This window comes from Marmota flaviventris, chromosome 8, assembly GCF_047511675.1.
Source record: "Marmota flaviventris isolate mMarFla1 chromosome 8, mMarFla1.hap1, whole genome shotgun sequence".
NCBI lineage: Eukaryota > Metazoa > Chordata > Mammalia > Rodentia > Sciuridae > Marmota > Marmota flaviventris.
In genome coordinates, this window is record NC_092505.1 from 23,610,565 (window position 1) to 23,630,577 (window position 20,013).

At 32.3% G+C, this 20,013-nt stretch overlaps 1 protein-coding gene across 1 annotated transcript in view; it reads left to right on the forward strand.

The window, feature by feature from the left end:
• Nucleotides 1–20,013, forward strand: part of Tmprss15 (transmembrane serine protease 15) — a 116,688-nt gene that overhangs the window by 43,569 nt on the left and 53,106 nt on the right. Inside the window, exons 10-14 of the mRNA XM_027929285.2 lie at nucleotides 8–157; nucleotides 9,134–9,239; nucleotides 9,552–9,702; nucleotides 10,966–11,101; nucleotides 18,374–18,463. Coding sequence (XP_027785086.2) covers nucleotides 8–157; nucleotides 9,134–9,239; nucleotides 9,552–9,702; nucleotides 10,966–11,101; nucleotides 18,374–18,463 — 633 coding nt within the window. The remainder of the gene's footprint in view (nucleotides 1–7; nucleotides 158–9,133; nucleotides 9,240–9,551; nucleotides 9,703–10,965; nucleotides 11,102–18,373; nucleotides 18,464–20,013) is intronic.

The window sequence follows — 20,013 nt, forward strand, 5'->3', positions numbered from 1 at the left end:
TTCACAGATTATGAAAAAATTAACTGTGATTTTGAGGATGGCTTTTGTTTCTGGATCCAGGATCTAAATGATGACAATGAATGGGAAAGGATTCAAGGATCCACCTACCCTCCTTTTACTGGACCAAATTTTGACCATACTTTTGGCAATATTTCAGGTATAATTTATATTTAATTCATAATATAAAACAAAAAGGTATGTCAAAGGAATATTAAATCAACAAGACTTTTCAGAACTTTTTCTTAAAATCATGCCCTACTAAATTTATTTAAATGAAAAATGATAATCAAATAGCAAGTAAAATTTAATATGTTTCAAGAAATATACTTTTACCATATATATTCATTTGCAATATGTTCAAACATACACAAAAAGGCCATTAGAAATAAAGAGACAGGTTGTCGTCCTACATTTACCATTTATTATTAACTAAATGATTTATGTGAGGTAATTTCCTTTTCAGAGTGTTGGTCTGCTTTGCCTTAGTTTTATTTTCTGATTATTCATTGCTAGTACACAGAAAATAAATTCATTTTGTATATTGATCTTATACCCTGCTGTCTTGATGAACTTGTTAGCTCAGTTTATTTTTAAAGAATTCCCTAGAATTTTTATTTATAATATCATATCACATTGCAGTACAGAGAGATGAACTTTTTCTGGAGACCCTGTGGAAGCCTGATGGTAGATCACTGTCTTAAGGGAAGGCTGTGATCTGTTTAATACATTTTCATGAGAATGTGATATTAGAATTGGATTCCTGGTGGACACATTAACATCAGAGATGATAGTATTTGACTAAGAAAACCAGAATCATAGAGAAGAATCAGGAGATAAGAATCTTCTGTTGAGAAGGTCACTCCTGAGAGCCTCAGAAGCATATAACCAGAATACAAATATAATCACTGAACAAAGGTTTGTGAATTTAGAAGAAATGGAATCTTAAAAAACTAATGAAAACTACAAAAAGAAAAAAATAGAATTTGTGCATTTATACAACTTTAGTAGACAAAATCCATCCTACAATGTGATTGGTTGAAAAGTTGCTGGTGAAAATACAATTCAGTTTTAAAATACATATTAAAAGCCTCCTGGCCAGCCATGGTGGCACACACTTCTAATCCCAGTGGCTCTGGAGACTGAGGTAGCAGGATCACAAGTTCAAAGGCAGTCTCAGCAATTTAGTCAGTTCCTAAGTAACTCGGTGAGACTCCATATCCAAATAAAATATAAAAACAAGGGCTAGTGTTGTGGCTCAGTGATTAAGCAACCTGGGTTCAATCTCTGGTACCAAAACAAAACAAAAAGTCTCCTTTAACAATGTGCAATTCCAGACATTAATAACAGATCACATGTCACCAATTCTACACTCTGAGAAATTTCAAGTTGAAACCTTTCTTTCCTTTCAACAAATACGATAAGCCCTTTTTTATCCCCCCTATCAAAGAACACTGCATCTTCTAACCCAGTGGTTTATTTTCACTATAGTATTCTTAGTATCAAGAACAAGAATCTGATATTTTTTATATTTGAATTTCTACAGTATTAACAATGCCTAAATTCAATCAGAATGTAATATTAATTTTAATAGATGAGCGAATGTCTAAAATTTTGACTCAATAAGTAATTCTGATATTTTTTGGATAAATCAAATATCTTATAGCAAAAAAAAAACTAAGTACATGTTCTTTGTAATTTGTTATTAATAGTCACTTCTGTTATGGAGATCAGTATCTTCATTTTTGTCCCATGAAAAGTAAATGGTTAATTTAATGCTAATTATAAGTGACAAAGAGTTAAGTAACATTATAGGGTTAATTTATTCAGAATAGTAATGTTTCTAATAAATACTGACTCTTTAGATAATGACATCTCTAAAATATTAAAATATGGTTCATCATTCTGCATCTTGATCAAAATCTTTCTCTAAAAAATGAATTATCTTAACCAATGTTCATAATCATCACCAAGAGCTGGAGTGCAGTGAGTAGGGCGTAGGGTTCAGATGATGATGCCTTTTCTATGGTTCTGACTCTTTAACTGAAATGAAGAGCTAGTTAAGGTGAGCACTGGAGTGGCAGGCTTCATTCACTCTGACTGGTAGTTGCAGAATAGTTAGTGGAAGGGCAAGAGTGTTGCCTGATTTGTTAGTCGGCTTTTTGTTGCTGTCACCAACAAAACTGACATAAACAAATTTAAAAGAGGAAAATGTATTTTGACTCATAGTTACAGAGCTTTTCAGACCATGGTCCACTGTCTCCATTTCTTTCTATTTGAGGTGAGGAAGAATATCATGGTGAAAGGGCATAGCAAAGGGAAACTGCTCAGGTCATGGAAGTCATGAAGCAAGTGGGTGGAGAGAGCCTGGAAAAATATATAGTCCCCAAGTGAATTCTCTTAGTGACTTTCATCCTCCAACCATGCCCATCTACCTACAGTTTTCATGAACTCCTAGTAGTTCATTCAGTTATTAATGGATTTATCCCCAGATTAGGTCAGAGCCCTTGTAATCCTGACTTTTCCAAAGCCCCACCTCAGAACCTGTCTGCATTGAGGATCACATCATCAAATTATGGGATTGTGGGGAACTTTCAAGATCCAAACCATAACACAGGGAGACTAATACAAGGCTTTCCTTTGACCTACATGTTTTAGTTAGCTTTTTCACTGCTGTGACTAAAAGACCTAACCGTAACAATTGGAGAGGAAAAAAGTTTATTTGGAAAGGTTTATGGTTTCAGAGATCTCAATCCATAGACTGCCAGGTACATTTCTCAGGGCTCAAGGTGAGGCTGAACATCATGGTGCAAGAGTATGGTAGAGGGAAGCAGCTCACATGGGGATCAGTAAGAAGAAAGAGAGACTCCACTAACTAGATACAAAATAGTTACCCCAAAGCCACAACCCTAATTCCCACCTCCTCCAGCCACACCCTACCACTTCCATTACCAGTTAATCCCTATCAGGGATTAATTCACAGATTTGGTTAAGATCCTCACAATCCAATCATTTCTCCTTTGAACCTTCTTGCATTGTCTCACATGTGAGCATCTGGGGGACACCTCACATCCAAACCATAACACTAGAGAAGAAGTCAAGGGACTCAGATCAAGGACTAGATATGGTAAGAAGAGGTCAGATTCTAGACATAGTCTGAAAGGAGTCATAATAAGATATCGCAATTTAGTCACTAATATGGACCTATACATAAAAAACATTGCTATATATAGATGGTCAGTCCCATAAGGCCAAAAGCATTTAGTACCAAGAATGGTGACATGCATATTCTTCTATATAATTAATCTTTCTTGAATAAATTATATCTCAGAGCCGATCCTCCATGGATAAAGTAGTAACCTACAAGAGGAAGACTAACTCCTATACAATAGTCACCCTAGCCCTCTATGGAAGGCCTAAGAATCAAACAATCTGATCAGTTGTTCCCATAGTGTAATAAAAAAAAATCTCTACCACAGTTGGACAAGAGTAGTTACAGCAAAGTGAAGAAAGCATTTATATCTATTGACTATGACAGAAACCTTTTATGTAGTTGAAATCCTTGACATTTGAATTATCATTTTTCTACTTTTATGTCATCATAATAAGAGATAAAATAATCCCACTGATATTTGAAGAGTGTTAGTGCATTACAGGAGAGAAAAGGCTTCAAGTTGCCCACAGATTACATAACTAAAGAAAGTAGATGAAATTGACGAAAGGGAAGCAGGTGGAATGTCAGATGGAGATTTTAAATAGTTGGGTGGGAAATGAAGTCTCAGGAGAAAGTCATGTAGCAGGAGTTATTTAAAATTAGACAAGGTAGAGCAGGTCAGAGCACACCAGAGGCAGCAAGGTAATGAGGACCACAGTAGGTCTTAATAGGTTCTCTCTAACTCTCATATGTGTGATTTCATAATCTACCAGTCATTCACCCCCAGGGGCATTTTTATTCCAACTGGCTTTTTTATGTGTCAGAACATCCTATGAAATGGAAGAGAATTAAGTTTCTCCTGCTGTTCCTCTTATCTATGCAGGTTTTTTTTTTTTTTTTTTTTTTTTTTTGTTCTTTACCTCCACTTTAAATGACAGGAAGGCCTAAATGAAACAGATGAACTTTGAATTAGCATGGCTTTAGGGAAGAACATCTAAGCCCCTTCAGTTTTCCAGACCTTCTAAAGAATTCTTTCTTGGTGGAGCCACAGCTCCTAAATCTGTGTGCTGTCGAAGTGCAGCTTTCTCTTTACTTCTTAGAAGCAAAGAAATTGGGGGAGAATGGAAGCGTTGATGCAGGGCACCATCTCAGGGTGTTCATAAGTGGCTGATTTGTTCAGAACACACAGGGAGAAGCGAGGTCAGCAGTATGTAAGACTGCAGAAATGGAAGGGTCACCAAAGGGCTAGATAGCCCAAAGAAAATGTTTCTTTCCTCACCTTTTTCAAGGAAACTGTAATTGTTTCTAATGTTTTTGGAACCAGTGTATGTAGAACTGAAGATGATGTAAATGTGGACCTGTGAGTCTTAGCAAGGTTTAAATCTCAGCCCTTCCATTTAGGCAAATTATCTATTCTCTTTCTCTCTCTCTCTCTCTCTCTCTCTCTCTCTCTCTCTCTCTCTCTCTCTCTCTCTCTCTCTGCCTCAGTTTTCTATTCCAGAAAGTAAAATTGATGATAATAGGACCCCAGTTTAATAGGCATGTTATAAGTATTCAATTGATTGCTATGTTTAAAAAAATTTAGAAAAATGCCTGACACATAGGCAATGCTATATAAATGTTTTTGTTATAACTATTTTCTCTTCATGCCACAAAAGTATTCAGAGACAAAAATTGTCTGTAGTACCGTAGCATACAGATATTTGGCTCAATTTTTAGAAGTGTGCTAGGCTTTTAGATGTCTCTTAGCATACAAATTTTTTCCAAGTGTAACTTTAGTGTTTTCAAAGTAATATTCTTGTTTTCTTATCTTCTCTGTGATATTAAATTTTTTAAAATAAAAATAATGGTTAAAATTCACTCAGATTCTATTGTTTATAGAATCTGACTGAATTTTAACCATTTCCCAACCTAAAACTTTCAATACCATTCATTTATAATTTCCAATTAATTTCATGTACACACTTACCTCTCACAAACCTCTTCTATCAGCCTCTTCTTGAGCAAGATCTTCAAGGTTCCAGAATGCAGGGCTTTCTCCAGGTTCTGTTCTCTGCATCATCATCACACACACACACACACACACACACACACACACACACACACACCAAACAATTTTTTCTCTTGAACTGATTTGTTGAATAGAAAGAGGTTAAGTTTTGTTTATGGAGAAATAGGCAGAAAAAGTTACAAGAGGAAGTTGTAAGAAGAGCCTAATAGCTCAAGAAAGGGGTAGATGTGCTCAAATTAAAAAACGTATTTCTGGGTTTAAACCAACTCAAAAGTCAATTCTGAAAACTCTAGAAGACATTTCAAGAAAGTTGAGAGATATTATCATTTGACCATATGAGTTCCATGTGTTTATGGAATATATCTGTTTAGTCATTTCTTTTTGTATAGAACTTTAATAAACATAAAAGTAAATTAAATCATCATAAAATGTACTAAACAATAGTTAACTAATCCACATAGAAAATACAAATATGAACAAGTTATCTTTCTTTCTCCCAAACTTCTAACAAATTTTAAAAGTTAAATGTTAGGACTGGGTGTTTCAGTGATAGAACATTTACCAAGTATGTGTAGGGCCCTGGGTTTTATCCCTAGCATCACACACACACACACAAACACACAATTGCATATTTGTAAATAAAATGCATAACATTTATATTAACAAACATCAGAGAAGTACAACATGCCATTAAGAATTCACATGAAAAAATGGATGCTTCTAACTGGAAGAATTTCTGAAGGAGATGATAATTTGACTAAAATTATCTCAAAAAATAGGATTTTAACAAGACATAATCAGAAGAGAAAATATAAGAACAGAAAAATATGGGGGAAAGACACAAAAGGTAACAAAACTTCTAAATATTTGGAAATATTAAAATAAATTTATGGAAGTTCTACATAAAATTAGAAGAATAAGAAAAGAACTATGTCTGGAAGATACTAAGGTTTAGGACAGAGCCCTCAAATCTCAGAGTGAATTTATACTTAATTTAGTTACTAGGCAAGAGAGAGAGAGAATGAGTAAGAGAGAGAGAGAGAGAAAGAGAGAGAGAGAGAGAGAGAGAGAGAGAGAGAGAGAGAGAGAGAGAGAAAGTATGTGATTTTGAATAAAGGATCAACTAGATTGCCCACAAGGAAGCATTATCAAGCAATGGTGTAGGTGATGAACAACTTCCAAGGAGAGGTAGAGAATTTGGAAGAAAACACATTTGGAAATAATGAAAAGTGATGATGGTGACTTAATTCATCATTTCTAGTGTTGTGATATTCTCCGCCTGATGAGATCTCCAGAAATAATACTATGTGAATATCTGGTATCTGGTTTCTTACTCTAAGTGGAATCAACTGGATATACAATTAATTGAGAACATATCAAATGAAGATGAGTGTGAGCTTTTCATTACTATGACCCAAATACCTAACAAAAACAACTTAGAGAAGGAAAAGTTTGTTTTGGCTCATGGTTTCAGAGGTTAAGTCTATGGTTAGCCAACTCCATAGCTCTGGACTCAAAGTGAGGCAGAACATCATGGTAGACCAAAGTGGCATAGGAGCACTACTCCATTCTTGGCACCCAGGAAATAGAAAGGGAGGAAAAGAGAGCTAAAGGAAAAATGAACCTCCAGTGACCCAATCTTCTAGCCACACCCCACCTGACTATTGTTATTACCCAATTAATTAGTCCATTCAAACTAGAATGGACTGTTTAGGTTACAGTTTTCACAATCAAATGATTTTACCTCTGAAGATTCCTGCATTCACATGAGCTTTTGGAGAGTACCTCATACCCAAACCTTAACAAGATCCAAACATAAATTTTATCACTTTCAAATTATTAAAGGCAAAAAGGATATAAAATCTTGAGAAGACAGAAATGACAAAATAGCGGCCTTTAAACATTGTTTATCACATTTTTTTTTCAGTGCTGGGGATTGAACGCAGAGCTTTGCACATGCTAGGCAAGTACTCTACCATTAAGACACACCCCCAGCCCTCCTTAACATTTTCATATCTAACAAATCATCCATCATTTTTGCTTCCAAAGGTCAAAATTAGAAGTGATATATGCATAAATGTGTGATCTTAAAATATTCTAATCATAATGAAATGAAATGGATTTCCTTGGAATGCAGTGATCTCTAATGTATCTGACATGTATTAAATAAGATTGTATAGGCAAATTATTGTCCAATTAAGGGACACTTAGGTGGTTGGACTGACCATATTTTTAGGTAAACTACAATCCTCAGCTTTTAGAATTTATAATTTTCTTTCATTTTCTACTTTGTTAACTAAAGAGTTAAGTGATATCACAAAAATAGTAATTTAATGCTATATATTATTTTACTATATTCCAGAATGTATAAATCTATATAATATTTGCTAAGTTGTGCTTATTTATTTATTTTCTTATTTAAGCAAAGTTCATAAAGTACTAGAGTCGATATGATTAATCTATTTTATGTGTACATGAAGTCATATCTTGATGACTAAAAATTCTATGTATATTACAGTTTAATGAGTAAATAACAGACTCAAAATGTTTCAAATCATAACCAATTGACTATGAATGTGACCAAACATAAATAGAAACATGACATGTGTTAGTATTATATAATTTCAAATAACTACAAGTATTTTTGAAGTGTTTAAACATTTCATTACTTATCTATGGCATTCAAGTTTATTTTAGTTATTTCTTCCCTTACTGTCCTAAGCAACTAAAAGTAAAGTCACCTCAATATGGATTTAGAGTTGGGCATTTAAAGAGTAGATTTTGGTACTTCTCCTCTATATCTATACTGCTCTTTTTCATTGGGTTGTATAACTGAGCACTAAATAACTAAAATGATTATTCATGAAATATCATAGCATATATAAAATACACATAATGTACTAGTAATATAAAATGTTAAATACACTTATATTTATTTTATACTTTATGGTCAACTCAAATGAATATGTATAGATTACATTTATTAAGATATTTGACCATAATTTCACCTTGATAAAACACTCATTTATTCTGAGTAATTTTTATCTCCTTGTTCTAAATGTGCAGTTATGTATCTAAAGAAAGTATTACTAGTATTTCTTTTCTTCATGTCTTGTTCTTACTCTGCATGTTATAACTGTATGAATTTGAAATTTATATGCAACATTGCCTATATTTTTCTGTTGTAAAACACAGGAGAGAAGATGCTTGATTTCAAGAAAACTCTAAATTTTACCATTTCATAAAAACTGCATTGCAATAGAATTAGATTAATCTAATATTTTACTTGCTTCATATCATATCTCATGTTCCCTGCCTCCTGTCATAATATATGAGTAGTAAATAAAGAATAAAATAAATTCCCCTAAGAAAATGTTCAAAATGTTCTTATCCAACAACACTTTGTACACATCCAATGACGCAAATCGTTGGTTGGGATAATGAATTCTAGACCAGACAGCACTTTATGCAGTGGCCTGTGCTATTTTAAAAGCTCTTATATGGATTAGCATGCCTCCTGTTCTTCTGTGACCTGATTAGTTATCATTCAAAGGGGCACAGGAAAATGAAAACATTATAAAATTAGGTAAATTTTTATTTACAGATATGTAATATAGTAAATGTAATATGAAACTGACAGTCTTTGAAATGGTTAATCTTGCCTTCAAATATGAATTTAAATACTTGAGTATATCATGAGTTAGCCCACCAGCATATCTTCATACTGCAAAGTACTGACTGTCTCTAAACATGTAGAAAATTGGAATTAAATTAGAAGGCTGTCAGTTGTGACATGATTTTCCTAAATAGCAGTTTGTTATGACAGAGGTGCTGCTTTCTGAACTCAAGTCCAGGGTCCTATGTATGTTTTCTAATGTTTTCATCTGTTAGTCTTGTTTATGAATAATATATCTCACAAAATTAAAGTGTTAATATTTAAGCATATAAAAACGTTTTCTTTGGTTTTATAGGATTTTACATCTCTACACCAACTGGACCAGGAGGGAGAAGAGAAAGAGTCGGACTCTTGAGCCTCCTGTTGGAGCCTACTTTGGAGCCAGCCTGCCTTAGTTTCTGGTATGTTTCTGCTAACTTGTTTCTTAGTTTCTGGTAAGACACATTAAATGCTGTCTTATTTAATGAGTAGTATTGTCTTTCTTAGGGTACCAGTCTCAGATTCCACTGACATGGTGGTCAAAGTTTTAAGGCATGAAGTATTACTTTTCCAATTTATGGAAAAGCAAAACACTGGAACACTCCAGTGTTTTGCTTTTCCACTCCCAAGGGAAAAGAGGATGTTGAAAAGACAGTAAAGAATTTAGAAGAACCTAAAATGCATTTACTCTAATGTGGTAGGAATCCAAACATTTCTGCTTATTTCCAAACTAGGTATTATATGTATGGTGAAAATGTCTATAAATTAAGTATTAATATCAGCAATGACAAAAACATGGAGAAAACAATTTTCCAAAAGGAAGGAAATTATGGAGAAAATTGGAACTATGGACAAGTAACATTAAATGAAACAGTGGAATTTAAGGTTTGCAAAACACATTGTGATTTGTATTTGTATTCTTTTTTATGGTATTCATGCAATTATAGTTTACAGTGATACGGTGAAAAGCTAATAATTTATTTTCTAAAGATTTCCAAGTCATTTTCTCTATTTTCTAATCTACCCTAGTTTTTCTTTGATTACATTTATTTTTATTTATTCGTTGACATTAAAACAAATTACTGAGGAAGATTTTGCTACATGAAAGTTTAGCTTGTCCATAAAATCTGTAGAAACCTCATAGAAGATTTTTAACATGTTTCTTTAGCAAATTTCTAGAATAGACCAACTAAGTCCCCTACTTTCCCGGGACTTTCAAATTTTCAACACAAACCCCACCAAGGTCAGCCCTGCACTCTTTCTAGGGAATTGCCATTTCTTTTTAGGACATCCATGCCCATTGGTGTCTACCCACTTGCCCTACTCTGACTTAATCTCCTTTAGAAACAAATTCTATAAGCTGTATCATTGGGAGTTATTTTGATCATTTATTTCAAATTAAGGTTAATTAATTTTTCAAATAACAGTTTAATGTGTTCTATTCCTAAGGGTTTTTGCAATTAAAATATAGGATCATATATCCTATTAGTTTGATCAAATTAACAATGTTCTAATGGGTGATTTTTAAATAAGATTAAAACACTTCCAGGAGATGTATGTTTAGATAGACACTGATCATCAAAGGTTTCAGTTCTCCCCTGTGATATGATGTAAGGCAGGTGATAATCGATGACCCTTATCATATTCCTCTCATCTCTCTTTCTTTCCTTCCCTTTATTTTTTCCCTTCTTTTCCAAAAATAAACAATTCATAAGTTTTGGGTATTTTTATTTAGTATTTTCCTATAATTGTTTTATTTTATTATTTCATTGTGCTATAATTATTAATCTCTTAATATGCCTGATTTATACATTGTACTTTATCATTAGTAATAAATATAGTATAGGAATATATATTAATATATTTATATATTTAACATAATTTATAGATATAGTTAAATATGTTAATATGTATTTTTATATATTATATGTGTGTGCATGTGTGTGTGTGTGTATGTACACATAATAAGAAAGGTGGTCTCATCAGAAGAACTTGAAAATCATGATTCATCAACATTTCACTATGTAGTAACTCGTCATTATTTGTTTGGAAATGCATATTGTTTCTCTAGAGGATTTTGGGTCACAAGAAGACTTAAGTCAGAAAATATTTGAGTGGAATCACTTTATATACCTCTCTGAATTTCAGGTTGTTTTTAGTGCTATTAAAAATCAGATCTTGAGTGACATAGCATTGGATGACATTAGCCTAACACATGGGATTTGTAATCAGAGTCTTTATCCAGAGCCAACTTTGGTCCCAACTTCTCCACCAGAACTTCCTAGTAAGTAACATTAATGTTTATTTTCCCTAAATCATTAACATTCTCAGGTAGATCTTAATGTGGCTTATTTTTGTTATTTCAGCTTTATATTATTTTTTTCACTGAAAATCAAAGATTAAAGTAAAGTGAGTAAACTGGAGTCCATAATTAAATTTAGACTAGCAAACTATTGCATGTTACACACACAAAAAAAGACACTCTTTGCTTTGTTCTGGATCATATTTATGATCATTTTAATTTCTCTCCCTCTCTCTCTCTCTCTTGAAAGTAGTGAAGCTGCTGATTATCATTTTGTTTTCACTAAAATAAAATCATACTGTATTTCCCACATGGAGTGGTCTACAGATTTGGGGAAAGAAACCTCAAGGTTCTCATGGCCTTTTGAAGGAGTGATTTTAAGATGTCAAGAGGAGTTCAGTTTAGCCGAGAGCCCGTCAAGCCTTTTTAATAAAAAAGTGTTGAATTAGACTTTAAACATACAGACCAAGCTCACATAACCTTTTTTTGTCCTATAAATGCTACTTTTGTAAGCCTTTGCAATATATACCCTTCATAGAGCCACTGATTTGTTGTAGCTGAGTATTGACCATGATTTCTAGCCCTACAGGATGTTTTAACTCAGAATAACAAAATGTTCTATGCCTACTTGTGCTCTTAAGTCAAACTAGAAATATGACATTTCAGAGAAAAACTCATTACCATTCATCTTATCCTTTCATGTCAAAGGAGACAAAATCATTTTACTATTTTCATACTATGGGATTTGATAGATTAAAAAAAAGGCCCAGTTAATGACAAGTAATATCAAGCACCCACTGTCCCTCTATTAGAATATTTTTACCACACCGTTATTTTTATGCAAAAGCATTCCTTTTTTCTTTCAATAGTGCTAGTTGGAGCTTATATAGTTCGTAGCTTTGTTTGAATTGAACCTCATGGATATTTTAGTCTGTCATGGATCTGAGCCCCAAAACATGGCATTTATTCCATTTCACATTTACTTCTAAATATCCCCGAAATACCACATTCATTTTCAAAACTTTTTTATTTTATTTATTTATTTATTTGCTTACAACTTCAAGTTAAAAAAATAAATAAATAAGGCTTTTACAACAGTACTTTCAACAAGTCAAAGACTATAAAATTAAATGACTGGAGTTTGAGAACATGTAATAAATAAGCTTCCATTAAATTGGTGATATAACTATACTGTCCTACTGAACTCAAGCCACCATATTGAACGTGTACTCACATTCCATAAAAAAGCTCTTTTCCACTTGCCATCTTGTGTAATAACAATTTTAAATGTGTTATTACACAATTGTAAAACATTCATTCAAATTATAAATATCTATAACATAAAACACTGCATAAAAAATGTAAGATGTATCAATAAGCATCGATATTCAAAAATTAGTATAAAAAATGAATATTTAAATCTTAGATTAGCACATCTGCCTAATACATGAAAAAAGTGGTAGAGGGTAGAGAGTGTGACCTAAGAGAATATATTAAAGAAACATCCATATAAAAACAGAATGACCCTTATGAGCCAAAAGAAAAAGAGAAAAAATACCATGTATTTTCATGTGATAATATTAGCCATAAAATTGTGATGAGAAGTGGGTTTCTTTACACTAAACTCTACATCTAATTCACCTTTACTTCACTAGTGTCCAACTGTTTCCTAATACAACATAAATTGGTGATCAATATATAAACGTGGACTAAACCTTCTTCTCTTCTTCTCATTATTTTGGCTATAATCTTATTTTGGTGACACAAACACTTTTGTGAAACAAAAATTTAATAGCAAAATTAAAGTTTGGAAATGATGGCAGAGTAGATGTAGAGAAAATACCAACAATAATTTGAGTTTTGTGGCACTAAGCATTCAGAATCTTTAAAATCATTGTTGGTTTCACAAGTAATTCCTATAGATTAAATATTACAATATTTTGCTGAACACAGCGGTGCATTCCTGTAATCCCAGTGGTTCAGTACACTGAGGCAGAGGGACTGTGAGTTCAAAGCCAAACTCAGCAAAATCAAGGCACTAAGCAATTCAGTGAGATCCTATCACTAAATAAAATACAAAATAGGGCTGGAAGTGTGACTCAGAGGTCAAGTGCACCAAATTTAATCCTTTGTACCAAAAAAAAAAAATAGTTACAACATTTTGTTATTTCAATGTTGCCAATGATGCAATCACTCTAAACAAGAGATTTTCCTCTTAATCCTGTCAGTCTGTCCCTCTATTCATTGGTCAATGGTTAAGAAAACTTTTGGGGAAGTAAATAACAGTTTCATATGCTCATGCTCAATATCTAAGACATAGCAAAATATCATTAACAAAAATATAAATTTGAGAGAACTTTTGTTGAAAATATCATACACGTAGCTAAAACTTTAAAAATGGGTTCCCATGTTAAATATTTATCTATGTGTACTTTACTATCTTCATGTCTATTCTAGTCAGAAGGAAAATAGATAACACCCAGATGTCGTAGCAGTTTGGTATCATTTACACATTTTAATATTAGAAAATTATAATGGTAGAATAACCCACCTGACTTTAACATACAAACTAAGAATCCATCCAGAGTATTTGTTTCAATTTCCAAATAGTTCACTTTAAGACAATGTTTAGCACAGCAGAAAATGTTAATTACCATTCAGTGCCTTCTGAACAATTTCATTCTAATGCTATTTGCAATTGGTTCAGTGAAATTCTTATTTGAACAGAGCTTTTCTGGTTCCAGATCACTGATTTGTTTAAGCAAAAATAAAAGGAAACCATGGTTGCTGGCTAATAGACTCTTTTTTTTTTTTTTTTTTGTCATCTCTTTTAGAACGTTTAAATAAAAAAAAAAAAAATCCCAGACAAATAAGGGGATAATAAAACTCAGCTTCTTCCCTGAATCCTAGGGTTCCACATTGTAACTAGTTCAGGGAAATGTGAGTTTATTTTTCCTAACTGCAGGGATTCTTCCACTTTGTGACTTTATTCACTTGGTGTTACATCAACTCCACAATTGTGCCTATGACTTTGGCACAAATTAAATATTTATGAAAGCAAACATTCTACTGCACAACCATTATACCAACTTGGTAAGGTACTCTGATGATGCACAACAAAATACCTACTAAATATAATAAGTGTATTCAACAAGAAATCCATGTTTTATTCTCTGACTTATTCATAAAGCTAATTTAAGAAAAATATCAAGCAATATTTTTCACTACTTATTCATTATTTATTTCAGTATTTTCCTTTATTTGCTCAATATTTAACCATTTTTAATCTCCAAATACACACAAAAAGTAAGTTTGGAAAGTTGACTGACATGCCATAATATTTAGATTTAAATAATTTACCTTGAGTTTTTCATCTAGAAATAACTTAGTACCTCTCGCTCTTGTAGTTGTTGGCCTATTCAGCACATCATTATCATTTCACAACATTGTTTTTACTTAAGAGTCAAACCTCCATCAAATTCCACATTAACTTCACTTAAAGACCCTGTATCGAGGATTTTAACTAATCTATTTTGTTTTATTCATCTTATTTTTAAAACAAGTGTACTAACTTTTAGAGCTATCATTGGTTAGATATCTATTAATAACAAATAAAATTTAGACCCTTTGGAATGAAAACCTAAACTTGATCATCACAAAATTAATAAAAGGATTTATGATTGATCACAATAACTTAATGGAAATACAAATTTTGATAAATTAAAGCAAAATATTATATGAGATTTCATTTTGGATTGCAACATAGACTTTTAAGAAGGTATTTATGATATTAAAGGATTTGTTACCTATTATTATAATAATAAAAAACAACTCCTGACTTTGAAAACTAACCTATTATAACATAATCATCAATCTTAGGTATTATATTTCAAGCAACATCTACTATGACCCTCACATAATAAGACAAATTGAAAACCTTTGATTGAAACCATTTTCTTAATTCTTGTTTTCCCCTGGATATCTTCAGTTTGGACCATCTTATTATAAAGATCCTCTTATTGTTATAAAGAAGAAAGCTAGGCTCTCTTCCTTCTCACCCTATAACACATGCTTCCATGTTGACACATTTCTCAAGAATGTCAAAGCTTAAACATGGATTAAAAATGCCATGCCCCAAGGAGATTATCTGTCCCGACAATTACTTTACATAGTATATGCAGTGAAAATCCTTATTGGCATAGTCAGAAACTAATCAGAGTACAAATATTTGAGACAAAAACTCTAGAAAAGGAAAAATTAAAGAGTTGAACACTGGGAATGAATAGAATTTCCTTCAGCAGACAAGCTACTTTGCTTTCATTGCCTCAGTGGGACTGGTTTAGCGAATAACACAGCAGGACTGTGATATCTGGAATTATGATTTATGAATCTTTTGTTCCTCTGATAAGGAGCACATGCCCCATCTCCACTATAGCATCACTACCATGAAATTAAATTGCATCATGTTATTTAGAATGCCTTAAAGTACTGCAGTCAATACTAACACTCATTTATATGCAAAGAGTAACTGAAATAGCTTATCAGGACAAGGACCAGAGATATCTTACTGATCAGTTATTTGATGTGAAATTATAATTATAATTCAAATGTATTTCAAAATATATTTCTGAAGTATTCTAAAGGAATTAATTTTTACAAAACTTATGTTTAGAGGAGAAATGCTAAGTGAACTTCCTGCCTTTTCAGACTGTACAATTCCACATGTCCATCTTTTAGCTCTGTTTGTGAGTTTATTAAAGTCCTCCTTACTCATCTTTCTTCAAATGTAATGTACTCTTTATGTAAATTCAATACATTTTCAAAATGTCAACTATGCACTATATAAGCAATATAATATTTTGAAATGTTCCTATTCCTTTAATAGAAAATTGGATAATGGTCACACACACACACACACACACACACACACACACACACACAAACTGCTCTGATTGCCCTGCTCATGGCTAAATTTTTGAAAGAGTAAAATTTGTCTTTTTCCAGTATTCAAACTGCAGTCTCATTTTTGTCCCATTGGTTATACTTTACCTCCTCACTGATCTCATTGAAGATTGGTGGAAATATTTAATGGAAGTTGAAAATTATTAAAATTAAATGAGCTGTGGCTATTCAGGGGTTATAGAATTGTAACAGATCTCTCTTCAGAAATCTTTGCCAAACAATGAGCCACATAATCAAGGAGATTTCATTTCTAGTGGAGAACCTGCCCTCATTCCTTGTTATGAGTCTCTGATTCAAAAGTCTTTTCAGAGCCACGTGTACACTACTTTCTTCCTTTTAGATCTACTCCTCATTAACCTTATTAGTCAGTTTCTTCATCATATTCCTTGCCATCCTCCTTGTTTTTGTCACATACTTATCAAGTCATATACTTAATGAGACTCAGTCTGTTGGATCATATGGTTCAAATGATTCAAAGTTTAATCAAACCATCAAGAGATAGTATTGTATTGTGAGATACGCATGAGATTAACTGGGTTGAATTATTGACTTTGACATTGGGGGAGTGTGTATGACATTAATAAATAACTGAATATCTCAAAATTTAAGATTGCCATAATGCTGAAGTAATAATAGCAATTACCTAATATCCAAGGATGTTTTGAAAATTAGTAGCGAGTATGCCAGGTAATGTGTAAGTGCTTTAAATGAATTCTATCTGATTTTTTACAAACAGTTAATATCTATTTTATGTATGAGAAAACCACGTCTTACAAAAACAAACACTTTCGAGCACAATTTTAATCCAGTAACTCCAACACATGTTCCTTTTATTCACCATACTTTCCCCAAATGAATGAGACAAGGTACATGGAAGCATTCTACAAACAATAAAACGTTGTGAGTTTCTAATAATTTTTATAAGTTAATCTTAGTGTGGGAAAACCTGGTCCTGTAAGACTTAAGATAACACCATGTCCTACTCCCTTACAAAACTAAAGAGTCTGGCAGTGATACTATTATTGAATCAGAGTAGTGACAGAGGGACAAAGTATAAAGCCAAAATCATACCACCAGTGACGTACTTCTTCCAACCACAACTTTCCTTGACTACATCTCCACCTAGCTAATCCAGTTAAGTGGATCAGTTCACTGATTAGGTTATGATTCTCATAACCTAATCATTTCACCACTGAACATTCTTGCATTGTCTCACTCATGAGCTTGTGGGAACACCTCATATGTAAACCATAATAAGGCAGATGAATTTCAAATGACCTAAGTAAAGCTGATGATATATTTTTAAAAGATCAAAGAAGAGGTGTTTCACTAGGATTAAGAGACAATTACCCTTCCCATAATCTGATTTCTAATTTTTTAGGAGTAAATAATTCCAATATCATCTCCCTTTAGTAATATAAAAAATGTATTAACACTAGTTTTTTATATTTTTAAATTTAGTTCCATTTTGTGTTTTTTACATATAATAATGATAACAAAATTAGTAGAACTGAGATATTTAAAGTAGTTAATTTTTATATTACATTAGAATTTGTTTCCAATAAATAAGAAGATAATACAAAATATATTAAGAACACCATAAAGCTAATCTATCTAAAGTGTCATACTCTGAGCTAGAAGATCTATGATCTATTTTTCCAATTAATTTACATCAACTTCCAAATTAAATCCCAGAAAATGTTGGATGCCAGATCAACCCATGAAAATTATGAACAAGTAGAGTGTCAGTTGGTTTTCCTTTTCCGAATATAAAATGCTTCAATATACAGGATAGTGAGGCTGCCTTTCAATTCTTCTGAAAAGGCAAAAACAAAAGAAAGAAAAAGGAAAGGAAAGAAACACAGGATTCATGATTTTTGCCCCTTCTCATAAGATAGGGGCAGGTATAGGATTTGTTCTATTATAAATATTCATTTTTTTTCTATAGCAAAGATTTCATGTCTTATTTCATAAAGAATATTTATAAAAGATGTTTAACAAAAAGGTTTTCCTCTTAGGAAATAAATTTTAGGAAATAAAATTTTGTTCAATCTTGCAGATTAACAAAGACAATAAGAATATAAAGATTTTGAGGAGGTCTTCAGTTAAGAGATGAATTTACTTTTATTTTTGCCTAATTTAAGTTGCAAAGTTTTTTTCACACAAAGACTACCACTTATCTGTCATAATTAGTACTAAAAGAAATGTAACTGGAAATTTCCTGACATATACTGTTATCTCTCTGAAATAAACTCTATGTTCCTAATGAATTTGTATTGCTTTCCTTTCCAGCGGACTGTGGAGGGCCTTTTGAACTGTGGGAGCCAAATACAACCTTCAGCTCTCCGAACTTCCCAAACAGCTACCCTAATCAGGCTTTCTGTGAGTCCATTTTTTTCTAGACCATAGTAAAGAGTTTATATATCAAGTTTAGGTCACTTCTTTAAACAACAAAATCGGTTATAAATTTGTCAAACATGGGCACATCCATCATGTGTGCCTATGTGATTACTTAATATATAAATAAGCATCAAAATAATCACTAAATTTTATATATTTCGTGCCAGGCAAAGTGCTAATGTCTAATACTATTTCAGTCAATTCTTTAGAAAAAGTTGCTATTATTATGATTCTAATTTATAAAGTGGGATAAAACCAACAAATGAGGGAATTGTCTTGCTCCAAATACTTCTTTCTTATTCTTTGCTTCTGCACATAATGTCTTAGCATGCATAACAAGTTTTCATGTTCATCGAACAAATTCAATGAGAAAAATATCAAAAGTAAAGAGGGAGTTGTGACATTTACACATTGTGTAAATGTATACTAGTTCAATCAAGCAGACACTCAAAGTAATGTGATTAGACTCACAGTATTAAAGAGAAAATAAAAGGGAGAATAGCTGCAACACTCAAATTCTAGAGAAAATAATTTGCAAAAACTGCACAAAGGCTATCTTCAGGTCAATATTTTTACCTTGAAAAACTCATTGTTGCACTGAAGATGTGGATTCCTCAGTCCACCCTACAAAGATCCTACTTCAGTAGATCTGAGCTGAAAAAGAGACATTTTTGTCCCATGATCATGCCTAATGAGGAATGCTAATCTAGTTATAGAATTATAACTAGAATGAAAAAAATGTCCCAAAGGCAGTAGAAAATGCATTGTTAGAAAATATCAACCTTTCTTCCTTCAGATGATCAAGAGATAAGAAAGCATCACTTTCAAAGTCAAATATATTTATCTAATCCAATAAATGAATAAATAAATAGCTATTAATCTAATGTCAATTGTATAGGGAAACAGATTATTATCTATACTTCACACTGCAGGCAACTTTTAAAGATCATTTGAAGAAAGTAATGATCTTAAAAATATCCCAAAACAGTGGGACACTGAAACAACATTAGTCAAAATAAATTAAAGTATCTATTTATTCACCTAAATATTTACTAAGTGCTTTATTTGTTAGGCATTGAAATAAGTGAAACAGGGAACATACATCATAATCTAGTAGGAAATCAGATAATGATTCAAGCATAAAATGTTAAAATAAGGGTGAAGACAGGACATTATGCAGGAGAAACATGGAAGGGTATTTACATACAAACACAAAAGGCCATTACTATTTCTGACTCTGTAAGGAAAATTAAATAAAGATAACAGCTAAAATGGAAAGTGTTAATTAATTTTGCACTATGTTATAGAATTTGAATTTCTTTTTCTGAATGCAGAAGGGAAATTTCAAACAGTTTATAGGAAAATTGTGTTAAAATCAATTTTGCCTTTTAGAAAGATCTATCTGGCTACAGTGCCAAAAAAGAATAGTAAGGGAGAGGAGTCATCAGCATCACCAATTGGGGAATGAGAGATGGAAGTGCTTTAACCTTTGACATTAGCAATGGACATTGAAAAATAAATGGGATTCAAGG